The sequence below is a fragment of the Heteronotia binoei genome, chromosome 4 (assembly GCF_032191835.1).
Source record: "Heteronotia binoei isolate CCM8104 ecotype False Entrance Well chromosome 4, APGP_CSIRO_Hbin_v1, whole genome shotgun sequence".
Taxonomy (NCBI): Eukaryota; Metazoa; Chordata; class Lepidosauria; order Squamata; family Gekkonidae; genus Heteronotia; species Heteronotia binoei.
In genome coordinates, this window is record NC_083226.1 from 31669882 (window position 1) to 31692772 (window position 22891).

A 22891-nucleotide genomic window follows, 5' to 3' on the forward strand; every position below is an offset into this window, starting at 1 on the left:
TATATATGGTTCCTCTTAATTTTAAGTTTGGGCAGGCTTGAGGCCTGCTTATAAATTTTTAAATGTGGTTTGTTTGTTTTTTTTGCAAAGTCTAAGAACCTAAAGGTCAGGCCCATTAGAGAGGGCCTTGAGTTGGTGCACCTGCAGATTTGTTGCCCAGGGAACTGAAGGGAGACACCTGTGGCTGACACCCATATCTGGGCCTCATTAATGTTATGTTGTGAAGTTGAGTTCTGATTGGGTTTTTCGAATCTACCCACGAGGGCTCCTTAAGAATAAAAGATTACCTCTTTCTTTGCTCTGGGCCCTCTACGGGACGATTGGACTAGACTCTGGGACCCTAGACTCTACGCTGGGGCTCTCTGTTTGTGGATTCAATGGACTTTGTTGCCTGATTTCTTTGGAACCATATGGTGCCTTTAGTTAAGTATATTTTGCAACGTTATTGTTCTGGTTCACTGCTCTTAATGATAATTTTTAAGCCTATCTTTAAATAAACTTTTTTGGTTTTAGAAAAAAAGCTTTCTTGTCGCTTTGTGTGTGGGGGTGTAGCAACATGCCAAAAGCTTACTCGACCGCCCCGAAGGTCGCCTAATCTACCAAATAAGAAAAAATACCTTGTCTGGGGAACTCCCGGCCACATCTGTTGTGGTTGGGCTTTCTCTGGTCTTAGAGGATAAAACTCTGAGGTTGGGCTGGGATCTCAGAGTGTAAAAAGTAATCCAGCCTGGTGGCAGTTTACCCCAGGATCCGGTTTTGGGCCTGGATATTTGGATTTTTGTTTGAGCCACCATTCTAACGGCCCGCCTGGTCTCGGTCATAAGGGCCGGACCGTTACAGTAGGGTAGGCTGGTGCACACAAGTGGAGGTCCTGGCTGCAGTCCAGGGCTGGGGATCAGTGGAGAGGTGATGTTCGCCTGCAGAGGTTTTCTGGCCTGGTCTCTCTGGCCACCCGAGTGAGGGTGGAAGCTGCGCTTGGGCAGCCTCAGCTCGCCCTCTGACAGGAAGAAATCTGAATCAGAGGTCTTGTAGCCCCAGAAGTCAGCTGCGACTTGGTGGCGCCTTCCACCACCCGCCCCTTGTCCCGCTGGGCTTGCCTAGGTGGATCATGCTACAGGAAAGGGCAGGTATCTAAACCTCTGAGTGGTTCCCCACCAGAGCTCCTGGAAGAAGGGTGGAAAGGGATCACCTTGGGGCAACTGTGGGGAGGGAGGCTGTATGGCAGCAAGCTGGCAGCTTTCCTCCTCAGTGGTGGTAGGAGAGAAGGCCATGGAGGTTGGGGCCACTATGTGCCCCCTGAAAAAAAATCAGGGTCCCCCTAATTCTTCAAATCCTGGCTACGGGGCTGGGAGACAGTCAGCAGTATTTGTATCTCCATGGCCCAGAGGAGCCAAGGAGGTGCTAGTTACTTCAGCCGAGGCAAAAAACTCTATTAACAACAAGGGAGCTCCCCCAGCTTCCTTTTGTTTTTGGTCACCTTTAGAGTCCTTAGGTGGCATATTTCAAGTCTAGTTTGTTTTAGAATAGTGAATTAGAATTTAAGAGCGAGAGGTCAGGGAGCAGCAGATAAAGGCTTCTGGTCGGCCAGCCAAGCCATGCACTTCAGTCTTTCTTCACATGCATTTTTATTAGGGTTGCCAAGTCCAATTCAAGAAATATCTGGGGAGTTTGGGGGTGGAGCAAGGAGACTTTGGGGATGAAGCCAGGAGACATTGGGGGCGGAGCCAGGAGCAAGGGTGTGACAAGCAGAATTGAACTCCAAGGGAGTTCTGGCCATCACATTTAAAGGGACAGCACACCTTTTTAAATGCCTTCCTTCCATAGGAAAGAATGAAGGATAGGGGCACCTTCTTTTGGGGCTCATAGAATTGGACCCCCTGGTCCAATCATTTTGAAACTTGGGGGGGGGGGGTACTTTGGGAAGAGGCACTAGATACTATACTGAAAATTTGGTGCCTCTACCTCAATAAATAGCTCCCCCAGAGCCCCCGAAACCTCCAGATCAATTCCCCATTATACCCTATGAGAATAGATCTCCACATAGGGAATAATGAAGTGCTCAGCAGACATTCCCCTTCCCCCATTATCTCCCCTCTTGAAATTAGGGTTGCCAATCCCCAATTGGGGGGCAGGGGATTCCCTGGTTTGGAGGATCCAGGGGGTCCAATTCTATGAGCCTCTAAAGGAGGTGCCCCTACCCTCCATTATTCCTATGGAAGGAAGGCATTTAAAAGGAGCACAGTCCCTTTAAATGTGATTGCCAGAACTCCTTGTGCTTGTCACACCCTTGCTCCTGGCTCCACTCCCAAAGTTTCCTGGTTCCACCTCTAATGTCCCCAGATATTTCTTGAGTCAGACTTGGCCACCCTAATTGAAATTGTAAGCTTCTTGGGACAGGCACCTGGCATCTTAAAGTGCTATGCACATCACACTCTGCTATGGCAACAAATGGAGCCCAGAAAGGTATACAGATGAAAGTGTGGGGCTGAGAACACAGGACTTGGTTCTTAGTGGCTCCCACTGAATTATATGAAACAAAGTAAAGGGTCTGGGATACAACAGGGGTGGAGGGAAGTCTGACCCTCACTCCAGAAATTAGATCCAACTTAGTAGAGCAATTACAGTGTCAGACTAGGATCTGGGAGATTCAGTTTCAGCTCCCCATTGTGCCACAGAAGCTCACAGTGTGATTTTGGGCCCCTGGTAGGGTTGCCACCCTCTGGGTGGGTCCTGGAGAGCTCCTGCTTTTACAACTGATCTCCAGCTGGCAGAGATCAGCTCCCCTGGAGAAAATGGCTGCTTTGAAGGGTGGACTCTATGGCATTGCACCATGTTGTGGCCCCTCCCCTCCTCTAACCCATGCTCTCCTGGCACCACCCCCAAAGTCTCCAAGTATTTTCCAACACAGGCCTGGCAGTGCTATGGGCCAGTCACTGTCTCAACCTATCTTACCTCACAAGGAATTGTTGTGATGAAAAAATGTAAGGGAGAATGATGCTGTAAGCTGCTTCAGGTCCCCACTTGCAGAAGAAATGCAAGGAATAAACAAAAAAAATTAAACTCCAGGATTTAGTCCTTTTCCCAGAAAGTGTAGTAGTTGCCATTTGCACATACAGCAGAAATAAAGTACAGTACTTAAGAGTGACATTTCATTATGGGCAAAACCCACCCCCCTCCTCTAATAATTATTATTCTGGCCTCATTTACTTGGGTGGGGGGAGGTCTCCCACTATAGTGTGGCTAGGCCCTGTGTTCCCTGCTGCTGTTTAACAGGATGCAGGGGGAAAGTAAAGGGGGCTCTTCAGTATTACACCACCACATGACATCACTTCTGGTGAAAAGCCAAAGACTCATGGAACCATAGAGTTGGAAGGGATCCCCCATGGTCATTAAGTCCATCCCTTGCAGATTGCAGGAAATTCACAAATGCCTCCACCTAAATTCATAGGTTGAATTCATGGTGGAAGACAAGAGGGCCTGGCGTGACTTTGTCCATGGGGTCGCAAAGATTCGGACTTGACTGTGTGACTGAACAACAACAACAAAAATCATAGGATCAGCATTGCTGTCAGATGACTGCTGCTGGGGACAAATCCTGGGGCATCGCTCTGGGAAGAAGTTGGCACTTAGCAAGAAGACTGTCCCCACCCCCTAAACTCTCCCAGTGGGTTGTCAGCATCATCTGGCAACCTAATCCTATAAGTGGAATCCAATATCCATGCATTGCTTTTCCTAAAGCTCCTTGAAATACACACAGACCCACACATATCATAATGATAGGTTATAGTAATACTAATAATAGAAACTCAACACGAAGTGCTCTTCATTTAATTGCTTGGGATGTTCTCCAAAGCTGCAGAGGTGGGATTTCCTTACACTGGGACATACAACCTGTGGTTCCATAGACCTGTGATAGTCAGGAGTACAAGAGTATTTCATGATCCTAAACTACTGTATATTTTACTAATGACATAATTTATTAAGCATCGTTTAGCTTGATGGACTTCCGACATGCCTACTAAACAGTTCACACATTTGGAAGTCAGGCCTGGAAAACCTGTACACAAGCCATAATTATAGCTTTGCAGAAAACTCCAAGAACTGTGTCTGATGAATCATTTATAGGAACACATGGCTCATAATTTCTTTCAGTATACAAAAAGCTTCTGCGTAAAATTGTTTTTAAAAGCTTCGTAATTAATCAACAAATTACTTGTGAAACATCAGGGACATCTGCGCCTTTTAGAGTTGCGTTTAGTATTCCATTGTGACAAAACCATGCATTAACATTCTGGAAAACACCTAATCAAAGCCCCTCTGGACCTCAATTACAATTAGATGGCAGTCTGGTGAAGAGACAGAACTCAGGCACATACAATTTAAACAACAGAAATTAAAAAATTAGATCAGCTTTTTTCAATGAGGATGCACCCACTATTGACAGAATATCCAGACAGGTCTAATTCCTGGTCCAGATGGAAGCAGGAAATGCTTCAGAGCTTCTGATCTATAACGGGTGATTCAGCAGAACCTGGACCCTCATTTTTGTCCCCCAAGATGGCAAAGGAAATGATACTTGATCAGTACTAGATGGTTGGTTTTGAACTGAGTACTGAATGGACCTTAAAGGAAGAGGAAATTGCCTTTCCTGGGAACACATCTCAACCTATTGGCTGACCACTACAGCATCCAATTAGAAGCACAAAGACAATGCATGTTGCAAGTTTCATATAACTTCACATAACATAATTATTCAAAAGATGTAGTAGGACAGTTCTGGCCCACTTGATTTGGATAACCTGCAGAAGAGTTTATATGACGGCAAAGGTTCAAAGGGGGGCAACAAAGTTGGCTAGAGGTCTGGAGAACAAGTCATGCAAGGAAAGGGTGAAGAAACTGGGTGAGTTTAGCTCGGGGAGGAGAAGACTGAGCAGAGTGTAAAGATGTGGCTCTTCAAGTATTTGAAGAGGGCAACAGCTTGTTACCAGCTGCTGATCCAGAGGGCAATACCAGATCTAATGGGATTAAGCTACAGGACAGTAGATTTCGCTTCAGCATTGGGATAAACTTTCTAATGGTGAAATCAGGTGAAACATCTTACTGGGAAAGGGGTAGCCTTCCTTTTATGGCAGTCTTAATGTGAAGGCCGGGCAATCATTTGCTGGATGCTCTAGTTTTGGATACTTTGCACGGAGCTATAAATTCCTTTCCAGCTCTAGAATGTATGACTTCAAAATGGGATTTTAAAGGTCTGAAAGTATGTTCCCAATGACATAATTCTAAACATCATTCAAGATTTAGAACCGCTAGAACATGCTGTGCACCTGAACCACAGAACAGGCTATCCCGCTGCCCTGCCCACCTCAGAGACCATTGTGGGGAACAAGAGCATTATGGTCAAATCCACATCAAGAGAGGCATCACAAGCTGACTCCTCCACAAACCTGGATAGTCTTGACCATATCGTTGACTTTTCAGTCCTAAGTATAGAATTTTGGTCCGTTACGTTTCCTAGAGGGTAGGAGGGGAGAACTTAACAAAAAGAGAAATTTCCAGGTTGGGGATAACTCTTCAGTTCGTATGAAAGTGCTCTGTCTCTCTTATTTAACAGAATATAATTTTGGCACCAAACAAACAAGCAAATGCAAACCTATCGTTTTGCCACTCTTCTTCAAGGGGCCTTCTTCAAGACAGTTAAAATCAGTTCTGGGACAAGTAGACTGTTTTAATTAGTCACAAGTACCAATACTGGAAAAATGCTCTACACTGTTGAGTGAAAGATTGCACCATTTGCAAGATGGCTGGAAGAAAGAAAAAGCTGAATAGCAGCCAACTTACCACATCAATTATTTGTAGCAATGACAACTGCAGTTCCACTACAAGGGACTGTGAATCATTCACAACCGGCCGTTCCAAGCGATTGTAGTTTTTCAGAAGTTCTCGGTAGAGTCGTCTTTGATTTTCCCCTTGTTGGGAGACTAGGAGAAGACAAGGAAAATAGACTTATGAGATATCAACTCATATTTCTTAATTATGGGGTAATAATGGTTTTTCCGATCTTATATATGTTTCTGTGATTTTTTTTCATCACATAGTAGGTGTTCCCAAGGAAAAGAACATATAATCTTTCGCCTCACCTAGCAGAGTCATGTGATTTCAGCTAATACAACAGTACAGACCTGAGTTCAAATTCCAGCGCAACTGAGAAGTTCACAGGGTGCCTTAATTAGGCGATTCACTTTCTCTTACTTACATATCCTAATGGTTGACAGAAAGTAAAATGGAATGAGCCCATATGTTATCCTGAGTTCTCTGGACAGGAAGACCCAAATTTAATAAATAATGGGAGTGTTCAGGCTTATTTATTTATCTCATCAGTAAGGACCGAAAGAAGCATATAATGTTCTCCTCTGCTCCATCTGGTTTTCACACAACCCTGTGGAGTAAATGAGACTAAGTGTGTGACAGACCAAAGGTCATACCCAGGGCTTTCTTTTTGTAGCAGGAACTCCTTTGCATATTAGGCCACACATCCCTGATGTAACCAATCCTCCAAGAGCTTACAGGGCCTTCTTCTTACAGGGCCTACTGTAAGCTCCAGGAGGATTGGCTACATCAGCGATGTGTGGCCTAATATACAAAAGAATTCCTGCTACAAAAAAAGCCCTGGTCACACCACAAACTTCCATAGCAGAGTGGTGACTCAAATCTGGGTCTTCCACATCCTAGTCCAACACTCTAGCCACTACATGATAGCACTGTTATGTAGTTTACCTAAAGCTCCACCCATTTTTCTTACAATATTCCTGTGTTGGTCATGATTCTAGATTTTAGCCAGAAAAGTATTACTTCTAGAACTGTTTCTGTTCTACTGTCATTAAATTAACCCAAGGCATTAAGTTGTGAAAATAAAGGTAGAGGTAGCTTCCTTTCATTTTCCCATACAAGCGAATCTACTACTAGATTTTATTAGATGTTTAACAATTGCAAATGTTTAGCGAAGCATTTCTTACTCAACTGTACTTTAATGCTATCTTTCTCCTGGGAACAGGAAATAATGGGACTGCTCATCACTGCTGTTGCTGCCTTGGTAGATTTTGTATCCTCTTTCATTCGCCGAGTGCTCTGAAGAGGAACTGTCACTCTTACAATCAAGAGATGGGGCGGTTAACCCACCCACTGATTTGAACACAAGTGGGGCTTCAAATCCGTATGTTTGTATCCAGATTTAATCTTTTTGTTGTTGCTGCTGCTGATAACAATTACACCAATTTCTATGCATGAAGAGGACTGCTGGAAATTTAGCAAGGCAGCTGCTGGTGTCATACATGGTTGGCCTATCTAATCAAGCCATCGGTTGTTTTCCTTGCAAGAGCTCCCCAGCAAGACTAGGTGCTGAATGAGGGGGGGGGGGAGGGAAGCATATTTAGTGGAGGGAGGGGGCAGGATCCAGAACAAAAACTCCAGCAAAAGGAAGAACAACCAGTCATAAAATCACAAATGTTATATTAAGTCTGTTTATCTACCTAGTGCAGTTCTAAATTCTCATAACACTTTAACTGTTGATTTAGAAACAGAATCCATGCTATGTCATCCCTTTATGTACGTATTTATTTATTCTGTTTAAGAGATTTATATTCCACCCTATCCCGCAAGGTAGGCTCAGAGCAGATGGCAACATCATTAACCTATTAAAACAAAGGCAATGAAATCAATCAAACAATTATTAAAACAGTTAACCTCATAGTCACAAAGAGGAGACAGAAATAGTTTACAACATTTCCAGCTGGCAGATGAATCAGATAATATGTCATAACTGGGCCATCAAATGGACACTCCAGCACACTTCACGTCAGTATACTTTGAGCGTGTCAGCACTCTGTGGCAAGGGAGGCCAATATTGATTTAGTATGGCCTCAATTGAAGGCCTGGTGGAACACCTCCATCTTACATGCCCTGTGAAACGGTAGCAAGTCTGGTAGCGCTCTAACCTCCAACCAGTTAGTGCAGCAGAACTTGGAACTGGGCTATGCAAATAGGCCTTGATTTCCAGTGATTCCCTTGATTTGTTTGCTTAAAATATTTTTGCCCCGCTGCCAGGACCTGCCGTGGTCCAGCTTGACTACAAATAAGACTTCTCAGAAGGAAAGGAAGACTACTCCCCACTATTCCTGAGGCTCCCTGCACCCAAGACTTGGTGGTAAGACCTCCTCTCCTCTCTACCACAGCAGTTAAGAACCAATGTTAAGAACCAATGGAACAAACAGACCAGGAACCCATCCATCTCCAGCAACGTTAAGAGTCAATTTGGTGTAATGGTTAAGTGTGCGGACTCTTATCTGGGAGAACTGGGTTTGATTCCTCACTCCTCTGCTTGCAGCTGCTGAAATGGCCTTGGGTCAGTCATAGCTTTTGCAGAGCTGCCCTTGAAAGGCATGAAACAAACCAATGATAACTAAATAGCTAAAGCCAACCATTAACAATCCACAAACTTCCAGGAGAACACCAGTGTTTGTTCCTGGTGCCTGAGACTTAAACAAAAGTGGTGCCAAGCAATCAACTCCTAGATGAAAGTCCAAAGATTTGGAGCCACAACAGAAAAGGCATTGTCTCTGGTAGCTTATCTCTGAAAATGTCACACAAGACACGGCCTCTATGAAGAATGGTGTAACTGATAGGCAGTCTTGTAGGAGAACCAGGTGATCCAATTAGCTTCTGTGGGAATACATTTGGGGGAGAAAGATTAAACTCCGGGACTGCCAGGAGTATCTATTTGGGCTTAGTCCCAGTGCTGCACATCCATATAAGTCATGTGGCTGCTGCTCTCCCCTGTGGGGAAAATTAAGGCACTCCACTGAGGGACAACATAGAACTTGCAAACCCTGCCCTCCACTGAGTAGTCCGGCCCTCAGTGCCAGATCCCACAGAAAGAGGACAGGAAATAAAGTATCTCCATGAGTAGGGAGCACACAGAAATGGGCCACACTCTCACTTTAAAGATTTTTACCAAGTGAGGGGCATCCTGGGCAGGTAAGGAATAAGCCAGGCTTGGCAGAACTACAAGAGATGCTTAGATGAGACCTGGCTAGTTGTACCAGCAATAAGTGTTGAGTCATCCATTGCTCCCACCAGGGCTTTTTTTTTTAGCAGGAACCCACAGAAACACAATTCCAGCTTGCTTGGCTTCAGGGGGTGTGGCCTAATATGCAAGTGAGTTCCTGCTGGGCTTTTTCTACAAAAAAGCCCTGTGTGAAACAATGGTGATGTCAAGGGGTATGGCCTCATATGCGAATAAGTTCCTGCTGGGCTTTTTCGACAAAAAAGAAAAAAAAAAGCCCCGGCTTCCACATGCCAGAGGTCCTTCAAAGTGATGGTCCACTGGGAACTTCCCTGTAAGTTAAATAGCCTGAGCAATATATAGGTTCTCTCCCTCCACACACACACACGCACCATAATAATCAATAATTTGTTAAGACTTAACTGCTGTTCATAAGGCAATCCATCTCCTGTGGTTGGTTCTGCAGACGTTACTCCAATTCTCCACAGAGGTGAGCATGCTCAAATTCAGTAAAAATTAGCAAGTTTATGTATGCTTCGTTTCCCTGTGCTGAAAAAACACTGGACTGTACAAAGCCTCCAAGCTTCATGGGGCAGAAACAGATGGGCATCAAGGCAACCATCTGAGCACAGGAAGCTTTCCTACAAGGTGTAAATGATTTCAGAGCCTGGCTCTTTGTTTTATGACAATGACTGACCTATGTCAGTCCCCATCACCCCCCTGGCTCTTTGTCACTTTTTTGCAAACCTTTCATTTGCCTTTTTATCTGTTTACCATGTCTGCCCTGCATATTTCACTTGCCCATGCATTTCACTGTAGATGCCTCCGGGGCTTGGTTTTAGCAAGTGCTGTCCTTAATTTAATCTCTTTAAAACCATCATTGGTTTCATTTCCTTGGGCATGCCTCTGAAACTCTCCGAGTGCATGTCTCGATATATTTAGAAAATCCCCAAGCCCTTTTCAGATCCTCTACCTTCAAGGAAGTTTTCCACATCAACTGGCTTGCCAAAAAACCTTTGTAGGTCTGCTTTGGAGCTGCTACAAGTTCCAAAGGACTCTGGGATGCCTTCTAGCATTCATATCATACAGGATATTGGTCAGACCTGTTGGGCCTCATTGCTGTCTTGTGTGGCCTGAGAACATACTGTCATGGGCAACGACGATCACACTGGGCCCCTGCCTGAGCTGACAGCACCAACAGAGCCTGCAGCCAGCCCCTCTGATGTTCCAGGAGATGACAGCTTGCCACCATTGCCTGAGTCAGCATTCTCCGCACCTGGCTCAGCAGCAGTTGACAAGGCACAGCTGAAAGCTGAAAGCCTGCCTGACTCACCTCTGTGGGTAGCTTGGCTGAGAGAGCAACTCATTGAAGAGACATACGCCTGCAGGAAAGATGGTCGCTGAGCCCTGAGTACTAACAGGAGCTTCCCCATTTGCTGATTGAAGCCTCACCGGAGGCCCATTTAGCCCCATGCTCAGGACTGGGCTCTCCATGGAAGCAACAAGTCACTACTGTGACAGCTTCGCTTCCACCTTGGGTCATGTTCCTGCTCAGATTTCTCGGCTTCCTGACTCTCGGCTCCGGCGACCTCACTCTCAGACCCTCAACTTGACTTCCTGACTCGGCTTCTGTTCAGACTCTCCTGGCTCAACTTTAGACCAGACTTGGACTTTGCTTCCCGACCACGCCCAGCCCATGACACATACCTTGCAACACATCAGACACTCCTGTGTTACTGCTACATTTTTTGGCTAGAGTAAACAATAGGAAAGGTGAGTGGGGTTGTGTCTTAGCATTAAAAGTATATCAAATCTGCATGCAGAAGGTCCCAGGTTCAGTCTTCAGCATTGCCATTTAAAAGAATCAGCTAGTAGGTGATGAGAAGAGACATCCTCTAAGACTCTGAAGAACCACTGCCCATCAGAGTAGATGGTACTAAATGTGACAAAGCAATGGCCTGATTTAGCAGAAGGCAACTTCATATGTTAAAAGTTATCTCAGGGAAGACATGCTGTCTACCATTATTGATCTTCTCATTGTGGAGATTCTAATAAACTTCCGAAGTGACTAAGTTCCTCAGAAGCCAATTTGACCAATATTGCCATTGGCTATTATTAAATCATTCTAGCCATCCATTGACTGTGGGATTTGGCTTTAAGTAAAGCTTTATGTGCTTATCTCCATACCATCTATTTACTTACACTGTCTTCTTTCACCTATATCTTTGCCTCATTCCATTCAAAGGATAACTAGATTTCCCTGTGGTGTCATAAAAACACCATGATAGGGGAATGGTACTATTCCAGCAGGAATCTACTTCGCTTCTTCATCTGTCCTTCCCACCCCTCACACATACTGAGGCCCGACAGATTTATAATTTACTCTTGTACAGAGACTGAGTCCTACATGCCTATCCCAGCTTGGCAAACAATAGCCACAAAACAGAAAAGAGCAAAAGTAAGTCCCGTCAACATGGCCCATCTGCACACTGACTCACCGTGCAGGGAGAGAAATTGGGCCCAAGTGTACCAGCCCACCTCCTCTCCCATGCAACCACTGAGTCTTCTTCATGGTGCAAAGACATTCACACCATGCAGGCAGTGATCATGTGGGGTAAGGCCAGTGCACTCGTGTCCATTCTCCTTCCCCATGTGGTGGGTCAACATGTAGATGAGCCATCTGGTGGGGTATTCTCGCAGGGCTATTCTTGCCAGCTGGGCCAAGAGGCTCTCCTTCCCCTGTAACAAAGTTGAGGCATAGCATGAAAGTAATAAAAAGGAAGGAAACACAGCTGCCCACTGGTATTTCAGCGACATGCTTCTTCCTACAAAGAAGTCAGTGCTTAAAGACAGTAGAGTCTTATCCTGGTATCTCGTACCTGGGGCTAGTCAAGTTCTCTCTGAACGCTCTCACCTACTTCACAAGGTGCCTGTTGTGGGGAGGGGAAGGGAATGCAATTGCAAGCTGCTTTGAGACTCCTTAGGGTAGAGTAAAGTAGGGTATAAAAATATTCTCTTCTTCCTTCTCCTCTACATTACCCAGTTGGGAACAATTTTTCTAATGTAGCCTAGCCAGCGATTTTATTTATTATTTTTGCTATTCATCAAACAATATAGGAAAATATACTACATACTGATAGAAGTATTTATCAATATAGTGCCTAATAGTTATATTATCAATATAGTGCCTAATGGTTATATAATGGTTGGTAGACCACTTTTGCCTCCTCATAAAACAACAGCTTTCTTATAAAAATCAAAATAGTTTGGCACAGCATTAAATGAATAATTATACATAAGTCATTCTATAATAATCTTAACAGGGAGGGATGGGCACAAACTGGAAAATGTGATTTGGTTCATGGTTCATGGCATGCCGGGTTTGCAAACCATGAACTGTCGCAAACTTCTAGTTGTTTCACAAACTGCTTTGGTTCATGAGGTTCATCAGGCAGCAGAACGCGCCCCCCTCCCCGTGTGTGCTACAGACACCAAACTAGCAGGGGATCTTTGTCCGCCTCTCCTCTACCTGCCCACCAAGTTTGGTGAGGAATGGATTTATGGAGTCCAAGTTATAATCCCCCAAAGAAGGTGCTCCTGGGGGCACCTTCATTGTGGGGGGCTGTAACTCGGACCACATGGATCCAGTCCTCACCAAACTTGGAGAGCAGGTAGAAAAGAGCCATCCAGAGATCTCCTATGAGTTCTGTATTTCTAGCTTGCACAGGGTCTGTTCTATACACTTCTGAACCTCCCCCTGTCAAAATGACAGTCATTTTGTCAGTTGCAGGTTCAGGGAGTTTAGGAGTGTATAGAACAGATCCTGCGCAAGATAGAGACATCAAACTTGAAGGGCGTTTAGAGAAGCATTTGTGAGAGGTCCCCTGAAACTTTGATGTAGCTCTCCTTGGCTGTATTGTTTTCATCCTAGTAAAAGCAGGATGGGGTGGTTGTATGGGGTATTAACAAGCAGGGAGCCTAGAAAAATGAAGCTGAAAGAATAGTCCAGAACGCTAGGTAAGAGCCTGCGGGTATGGTGATTAAACTGCTAGACTAGGACATGGGAATCCCAGGCTCAAAACCTCAGTCAGCCATGAAATTTCCTGGGTAGGCCTGGGCCAGTTTCTTTCTCTCTGAGTAACCTACCTCACATGGTGGCTCAGAAGGTAAAATGAAGAAGGGGATACTGATGTGTGTCATCCTAAGGTTCTTGGGTAGGGTGGATAAAATGTACTAAATAGTAATAAAGAAACGGGAACCTGAGAGAGAAAGCTTTGATCGGCAAGTAGCAGCTAAACAATTGAAATGGAGAGGGGGGCTGAAGCTCAGGTCTTAAATACAACGAACCAGTTGAATCTTTGAGTTCAGGCCTCTGATGTTTATTTTATTTTTAGCGGATTTATTTTACTTATTTAGCTGATTATTTTATTTTTTTTATTTAGCTGATTTTTATTCCGTACTTTCCCGCAAACAGGCTCAGGGCAGAATACAACATGTCAACAATACAATAATAAATCACAGGGGTTAATTAATAAAAACAAGCCATTAAAATAATAAAACCAATCAGCAATAATAGTACAATTTCAACAGGAGGCAGCTCTGGCACAACAAAATAAATCAGTGCTATAGCAGTAGGCCTGATAAGAGGTGGAATGACGCAAGGGAGGTTGGGTTAGATGCTGCCTCACCCAAAGGCCTGCTGGAACAGCTCCGTTCTACAGGCCCTATGAAAAGATAGTAACTCAGGTAGGGCCCAGATCTCTGTCAGGAGTTTGTTCCACCAGGCCGGAGCCAAGGCAGAGAAGGCCCTGGCCCTAGTTGAGGCAAGACAAATGTTCCTTGGGCTGGAGTCCACCGGCAGATGTTGATTAGTTGAACATAGAGACCTTTGGGGCACATATAAAGCAACTAAAAGAACAAAAAAGAAACAGGTCCCTGCAGGTGTGCAAAGAGCATTCTTGAAATTTTTGAAGGTTTCTAAGTGAACCTTTCAATAAAACAAGTGCAACCTTTTTCTATGGAATTTTACAAAACACATAAATACTTTCCTAATGAGTTGAAAAACACGGAAGAAGAGCAACACAGAATAAAGTTACACAGCAGCTTAATATCCCAATCATAAATCTCTCCCTGGAAACCACTGTAGAATTCCTGGTACATCTGTGCAATTTCGTGAAACCCCAGCCTATGCATTTTTACTCAGCAGTCCCATATTATTCAATGGGATCCTTTCCTCTACGTGTTTCAGCCTTGGTATTTAGGCCATAAATCTACAATCTTCACACTCTGCTCTCTGGAGTAGTGTGATTTACACTCATGGGAATGAGATGGAGTACATGGGTAGCGATCCATAGTCTAAATGGCCTTACAAGAATGCTGCATCTTACATCCTCTTTGGCAAATATATGCAAGGCGTACAGCTTATTTGGTGTATATTGCAGATTTCCGAGAACGTAAAGCGTGCTATTGCCATATGCCGCTTAATCCCCACAGATATAAATGTGTCCCATCTGCTTTTGTTCTTCGGTGCAGTAAGTGTGTGGCATTTGTCTACAACTTGCCAGCAATTGTATATCCTGATCACTAAGGTTTTAAAAAACCAAAACTCTAAAAGCAAGTGAGAGAAGAACAAACACTCATTTTCTACAAGGATAACATTGTGATAGTGGAGGTGTCTCAGAAGTGTTGTGCTCTGCATTTCAATATTCTTTGTTTTTAATTAAAACACTCTTTTGTCTAAATTACGACAGCGGAATTTGTTTTAATCCTAACCTTCAGAATTTGAGGTTTCTTTGTAAAATCTAACCTCCAGTTCTCACAAGAAAAGGTATGAAAAAGAAATGAACTGCCTATTTTACAACCGAGCATTAAAGACTCAATGCTTAAAGGAAAACCCCAACTGAGACCCAATTCCCAGTGATCAGGGTTAAAGGTCACATGAGGCTGCCATTAAAAGCATGAGCGCAGTGGCAGTTGTGATGTACAATAAACCCTCCCTGAAAGATAATGCAGGAAGTTACATAAGAAGACTGGAGAATCAGAAGGGGTTATAGTCTAGTTGTATTAGAGCTGGTAGCTTTAATTGCTAGGGAAATACTTGCGAAACTAATGGAAATGAGCACAATAACAGCACCACTGGTAGTTTCAGTCCCCGATGAATACGTTGATGTACAAAATATTTGATTTCATTTTTTTTCAAGCTGACAATTACTTTGCACAGTTAATTAAGAATACAGGAGAAGCATTTCTTTAGATTAAAACAGCTGAGATTTAAAATATAGTAATTTCTCTAAGAGGAGCCCCGTGGCGCAGAGTGGTAAAGCTGCAGTACTGCAGTCGGAGTCCTCTGCTCGTGACGTGAGTTCGATCCCAGTGAAAGCTGATTCAGGTAGCCTGCTCAAGGTTGACTCAGCCTTCCATCCTTCCAAGGTCAGTCAAATGAGTACCCAGCTTGCTGGGGGGAAAGTGTAGATGACTGGGGAAGGCAATGGCAAACAACCCCGTAAAAAGTCTGCCATGAAAACATTGTGAAAGCAACGTCACCTCAGAGTCGAAAATCACTGGTGCTTGCACAGGGGACTACCTTTACCTTTTTAAATTTCTCTAAATGTAAACGAGTTTATGGACCATGTAACCACAGAGCAGATATACCACATACATTCACTTTGGTTTTATACCAGCTTAATTATTGCGGATTAGCCCAAAGGATCCTCAGAATGATAGTGCGGTGCGGTGGCTGAGACTTCTGTCTTAAGTGTTTCTATTGACATCCTCGCAAAGCTATAATATGCAGGTTTCCGTTGGAAGAGGGAATGACAATTGAATCTATTTATACCTGTGCTGTAGATATACCCAGAGTTATATCGAGTGATGCTGAGCCAAAACATTAGGAAACAGCTATTATATGCAAAAGAAAATCAAAATACAAGGCCGTTTTCCCACTTACCTTACCCCGGAGCGACGTCCCTCTTCACCGCGCTGCGTCTGCGCGGATTTCGCACAAACTGCTGCGCAGCACCAGGAAGAGCCGCGTAGTCCCGGGGCTTTTGTGTCGCAAATGTAAACCTGCTTTTTGGCGGTTTACATTTGCGACGCAAAAACCCCGGGACTACGCGGCTCTTCCTGGTGCTGCGCAGCAGTTTGTGAGAAATCCGCGCAGACGCAGCGCGGTGAAGAGGGACGTCGCTCCGGGGTAAGGTAAGTGGGAAAACGGCCCAAGAGTGACAGTGGCATTTTAATAAATAATAAGAACAAGCTTTTGTAACATTAGCTTTGTCCTTTGCACATCACCTATGTAAAATTGAAGGAAGGGAAGGCAGCATGGTATAGCCCAATCTTGTTAGATCTTGGAAGCTAAACAGAGTTCATACTTGGAAGAGAGACCACACAGAAAGACTTGCAAAGGAAGGCAATGGCAAATCACCTCTGCTTCTCACTTGCCTTGAAAGCCCCTTGCTGAGGTTGCCATAAGTCTATTGAGACTTGACAACGCTTCACACACCTATGAAATTACAAGCTTGCAAAAGTGGGATTGTGCTAAGGTTTCCAGGTCCCCTTACTAGTTTGGCAGGGAGTTTTGGGGGGCATTCTGGGGTGGGTGGGGATGTTACGCAACATCCTTAATACAATTATGTCACCTGGAAATAGCATCATTGCTTCAGGGATGTTGTGCAGGGGACACTGTTTTTTTTGGGCAAAGTCTATGGTTAAATTGGGCTCAAACCATTGAGTTTACCCAAAACACAGAGCGTCCCCCATGCAGCATCCCTGACACGATGACATCACTTCCGGGTGATGACATTCCATCAGGGACATCAAATAGCAATGATCCTGTTTAGGGGATAGTTTTCCCCTGCCAGCCAGCTGGTCTGCATTTGGGAGAAGCCCCCAAAACCAGAGGATCCCCCACTGGGACCTGGCAGCCCTAGATCATGCAGTTGCATTTTAGGTTAGTTGCCATCCCAGCCATGAGGACAATATTATGTGTCCTTTCTAAATATTTGAACCCGCTTGCAGCCTTAACATAGGGTGGTTTATGCAGGTGCATTCCCCCCCTTGTTCCAAAAAACAAACTTAAGAACAGGGATCTTTTCAATGTAAAGTGAAAAGGACAGAAAATAGTCCAAGTTAGACCTTCTCTGTCTAAAGAATAATGGCCTGGACCTTTTTTCTTCCCCCAGTGCCAGCTTGGGGGAGGTCAGGAGGATTTATACTCTTTTGGCTTTTCAGCAAGGCTGTGAAACAATTATTTTGCAAAACGTCTGAGTCACTGGAAACAGCACATGCTGTTCTTAAAGTATCTTATTCTTTGTATGCATTAATGTTTTTAATCAGATGATTTTATATTGTTTCATTGTATTTTATTGTATTGTTACCCACCTGGGGTCCTGACTTGGTCAGAAGAAAGTTGGGTTTATGAATTGTTTTAATAAATTAAAGTGATAGGGGCTTGTTCTCACTCAGTACCAAGCATCCAGCTGCACGGATTACGGAGGAAGGAGGGACTCTGGGTAGAGTTTAGGGCAAGGGTAGGCAAACCCTGTCATTCAATCCAAGCAACAGCATTGCACAGCAAGTCATTTTGCTGACATTTGCCCAAACTAGGCAAGTACAGCAGGAGCTGGGAGCCACACTAAAATTTCTGCCTGAAAACAATCTGCTTCCCACCCATTATTACATGTTGCTGAAAGTTATCAGTCTTCTATATGCTGTATCCATTTGAGCTGCATTAGGTTGTCCTATACTGATCCAAAAGAGGGTGTTCCTTCTATTTAAAAAACAGTATGTGGTCAATAACTCCAAAAATATGTTACCAACTGCAGCAAGTGAAATGAAATGGGTTTTGTTCACTACACCAGCGACCTCCAACATGGTGCCCGTTGGCATGACGGTGCTGATGGGCTCCTTCCCCTAAATGCAGCATCCCCAGCTAATCCTCACTTTCTTCCATCTCATTAGATGTGCTTCAGATAAGGTTGCTGGCCAAGCTCTGGCAACTGGCCAGAAGCTTAAGGAGACATGGACATATAAATTACTATTATTCTCAAGGTGTGATGTTAGTTTCAGCAAGAAACCAGAAGTGACATCATTGCATTGGGGGAACACTCTATGAATCCATTAAAACACTGTGGTTTTACCATAGAGCTTCAGTAGAAGAACACAAATAAGAATTGCAGATTTATACCCCGCCCTTCTCTCTGAATCAGAGACTCAGAGAGGCTTACAATCTCCTATATCTTCTCCCCCCATAACAGACACCCTGTGAGGTGGGTGGGGCTAAAAGGGCTCTCACAGCAGCTGCCCTTTCAAGGACAACTCCTACAAGAACTATGGCTAACCCAAGGCCATTCCAGCAGCTGCAAGTGGAGGAGTGGGGAATCAAATCCGGTTCTCCCAGATAAGAGTCCACGCACTTAACCACTACACCAAACTGGCTCAGACATCACCCTGAAAACACATCCGGGTTTTGCAATAAGGAATGGCAGTTTTCTTGGCATTTCTCCCATGCGCCCCCCCCCCCCCCCTAGCAAGCAGTAGTGTAGTTCAGGGGCTTCCAGGTAGGAGATCTTCCACTATAGCTAGAGACCTGACAGCCCTAGCCAGCAGAACTCAGGGGCATCAACTTTGGGTCTGCAAGAAACATTCATTTGGAAATAAGCTGCCACTTATATGAGGATGCTTCACTTTCAGCTGTCCAACCTTCTGTAATTAAGGCTGTGTTTAATACCAATTGTATTAGGAGAGCTGTGGTAAGTAGGGTTACCATGTCTCCCATAGGAGACCCTCCCTCCCACCAACAGCTCTCTGTTCTTGCTGCTACTCTGTTGGGCAACAGGAGAAGAGTTAATTTAAAAATTGTTGTTGAAGCAATGGCATGATGTCACTTCCAGGACATGACATCACACTTCTCTAAGAATTGCCAAGAACACTGTGCTTTTACCATAGATTTTTCTGCAGTTCCTATAATGGCACAATATAACTTCTGGTTTTCTCTGGAATTGACATCACGCTGTTCCCCTCCCAGTAGTCTCCCACCATGTGGCAGCAATCAACTGACAACATTAATGGGAAGATCATGGAACCTGGAAGATATTCCCACGTTTTAACTGACAAGCACTAAAGGCCTAGTTCAATACCCACCTTTGGAACCCAGTTATTTCCCACCCCTTCTTGGATGAAGCTTCCCTCTTTACTTACCTTCTTCTGAGTAATTAAAGTCTCCTGAGTTACTAGGGTTTAGGGATAGGTGCCTAGGGCTTCCTCATTCTTCCTTTTCAGCCTTTCTCCTTTCTGTCATCTAGTTTCCTCACTTTCTCTCTGTCTCCCATCACCTTTCACCTTGCTTTCATTCTTTCTTTCCATCCTTGCCTCCTAATGTCTGTCTCCTCCTTCCTGCCACACTGCCCCTGCATCTTCTCTCCTCCAGAAGTAGAGAGAAAACATGAACATCACACAATGGGAGACAACATGAGCATCACACAATGGGAAGTAATCAGAGTAACAGAAAAGCCAGATACCATACTTACTTCTGGGTTTACCTGTTGGAGATGAACAGTCTCCAATAATCTCAATAATGAATAACTGGTAATCCCATTTTGTGAGCTATCAGGGTCAAACTGCCACCTACTAGGTGCTTGCTCTCCACACACTGATGACATTCGCTATATAGTGATCATTAGAAGAGGCAGTTTTCTGGCGCACTTGTCAAAATAAGTAACCACCTCTGTTTTATGTTAACTGCCAAAAACATGGATCTAGAAGTGGATCCTCATACCTAGAGCTAGAAGCTTTTGGGCTGGCTTTGAAAATTGGTATGGAACCTAGATAAATGAGTATCTGCAGAAGAGCAGGTAACTTGTAAGAAAACATTTCACTCTTGGAAATTCAGATAATTAGCTGTACTTTGAGAAAGGAAAGCTGCCCATTCTGCCATGAAGCTAAACTGAGTTAATGGGGAATAACTAATTTTAAACTGATCTAAAGAAAGTAAATAGGAAGAGTAGGCGTAAGTGTAATTCTGAATCCAGCAAACCACAAAAAAAGGAGATCCAATTTTGTTGTTATTCTGACCATTCACTTAATGGGGATAATGCTGGGGCTAGCCTGGATTAGTGACACTCATCCAGATCTGGCAACAGTATTCTCCATCTCGCTTTAGAGTTGACAAGGCATTTAGGGACAAAGCACCGGAATGCAAATATGGTTTATATCTTCAGCCCACAACACCAGGGCTAGCAACACTGGCATTGCAACTGGAATGCCAAAATCATGTATTTTCGGATGTTGCTCCTTTATCACCATACCCATTTTTAAAGGACATTAAGGATAATGCCGCCAATTTAAGTTCTAGATTTGTTGGTTTTATGAAATGTACATACAAATTGACAAACATGAGCTGGCTAGCAATTAAGATGGAGCATGTGTTATGGGGAGAGCCTCCAAAAACCACCTTTCTGTGATGAGATGTACTCACACTTAGTGTTGGAGTCTTCTAGATGCTATCTGCCTATCTATTACCAGGGCTTTTTTTTTGTAGCAGGAACTCCTTTGCAAATTCAGCCACACACCCCTGATGTAGCCAATCCTCCTGGAGCTTACAGGGCTCTTAGTACAGGGCCTGCTGTAAGCTCCAGGGGGATTGGCTACATCAGGGGTGTGTGGCCTAATATGCAAAGGAGTTCCTGCTACAAAAAAAGCCCTGTTACTAAGGTCAACACCACTCTGGTCAAAGATTCCACTATTTCAAATCAATACATGAAGTCCAGTTCTTCAGCTCCCATCCATTTCAGTAGTTTCGTCTCAGACCATTCTTCCTCTTAGCTTTCCTTTCGCTAAGTTCATATCCAAAATTTAAGCGTTCATAGATAAACTAGGCATGACAGAAGTGTGTTTTCTCCACTCAAGTACAGAACTGAAGGGGGAGACTCCAAGTTTATTACAAAAAGGAGCAGTGGGACAAGGGGTGCTCAAGAACATATTTTACCTTTCCACTGTTCCTCATCCCAGGAAATTTTTCTTACCTCAGCTCTTATCAGATATCATCACCAACCCTCTAGTTTATAAGTGAAGGGCACAGATGAATGAACAACAACCGTGGCTGCCCCTGTCACATCTAATATGACTCTAATTTGTTCCTTTAACTTACTTGAGGATGCTGTGCAGGGACTACAGAGAGAGTTCCAACTATTAAAATTGTCCTAGTGGAAGTGAGGGCTGTCAGGGAAAGACTGCTTTAATGGAACAAAAACATGAGAGAGCAGAGCTTAAAGGTTGGAACGATGTTGGCGGTTAAGAGAGGAAGGCGCCAAGGACCATGCTTGATGTTCCAGCTGGAACACATGCGAATAAGTCTCTGTTCAAAGTTTAATGTTGCTTCTAGAAATCTTCCAGTAGAAGAAGCTGTGACTTTATTTGTCTGATCAAATTATGTTGCTGTCTGAAAAATAAGGACCTTCAGGGTTAGGAGAATAGAGATTGAGAAGAAAAGCTGAAAGTGAGAAACAGTTTTTGCTAAGAATAAGAAAAAAGTACCTAACCAGGTCTGCATGCTGATTTCAACCTTATTCCATGGTTCATATCTTTATCTGGCAAGACGTCCATTATTTCTTTGGAGCTTGCCAACTTCCTTAAATCAAAGGAGACCATATGCGGTCTCCTCAAACATTATGGAGTACAGATTTATGGAGTACAGGGTGCCCACATTGTGTAACAGTCACACATAACTTGCCAGCTCTCAGTTCCCTTGCATACAGTACCCAGTTGGGATCTCAATTGCAGTGCATGTGAAGAAGTCATTTCAACTTTCCTTTATGCCATTTTCCCCATCTGAAATTGTCCCAGGGATGTTCTTTATGGCCCACTGGGGAAACAAATATATGGTTACCAGGTCTTACCATGCCTGAAATGGGGGACTCTGGTGGCCATTCCAGAGGTGAATGGGGACACTGTGCCAGGGACGATCTGGTATTTGAGCAACCTCTATGGTTTTTCCAGCCTCAAAACCATAGGGTTTGCTCAAAACCAGAATGTCTCTGCACAACATCCCCAGCATGATGACATCACTTCCAGGTGCCCTTGATGGGTTGGGGGTGTTGCCATGCTTCCCCTACCTGCTAGGTGGCCAGCAGTGGGCTGAAGCCTCAAAAATTGGGAGTTTACCCAGCGTTGATGGGGGAACGGCAATCCTACATATGTACATGTAGTGTCCCCAAACAGTGTTCCAGGGTTGTTCCAGGTCAATAAAATTGTATGTGTAGAGGAAGGCTGAAGACCCTTCTCCACAGACATTGCAGTCACAACTCCAGACCCAAAAAGAGTACTCTGTAATGTGTGGAAAAATGCACATCTGGTAGGGCTACCAGTCTCCATGTAGTGGCTGGAGATCTCCCAGAATCACAACTGGTCTCCACATTAGAGAGATAAATTCCCCGGGGGAAATTGACTCCTTTGGAAGGTGGACTTTATGGCATTATATCCCATTGAAGTCCCTCCCCTTCCCAAACTTTGCCCTCCCCAGGCTCTACCCTCAAAATCTCTAGGAATTTCCCAGCCCATATCTGGCAACCTTACAATCTGTGCTCTTCACTTTCCTTTCAGTTCAACACACACATACACATGTTACTAATCAATTAGGGAACATCAGGAAATGTAATAAACATTAACTTTGATTTCTTAAGAACACATCAAACTACATCACTGTAAGAACTCAAATGGCTTCAGTTTTGAAGTCTGCTAACTGCCATACCCTTTCCTAGAATGCAACTTGGTTTTGTCTTAAAAGGGCAGTAGCATATAATCAAACATAAATGTTATATCAACTATTAGGAATAAGGC

The 22891-nt window shown here is 44.1% G+C and overlaps 1 protein-coding gene across 1 annotated transcript in view; it reads right to left on the reverse strand.

Moving 5' to 3' along the window:
- Window positions 1-22891, reverse strand: part of LOC132570458 (neuronal acetylcholine receptor subunit alpha-7-like) — a 154395-nt gene that overhangs the window by 106650 nt on the left and 24854 nt on the right. Inside the window, exon 2 of the mRNA XM_060237064.1 lies at window positions 5839-5978. Coding sequence (XP_060093047.1) covers window positions 5839-5978 — 140 coding nt within the window. The remainder of the gene's footprint in view (window positions 1-5838; window positions 5979-22891) is intronic.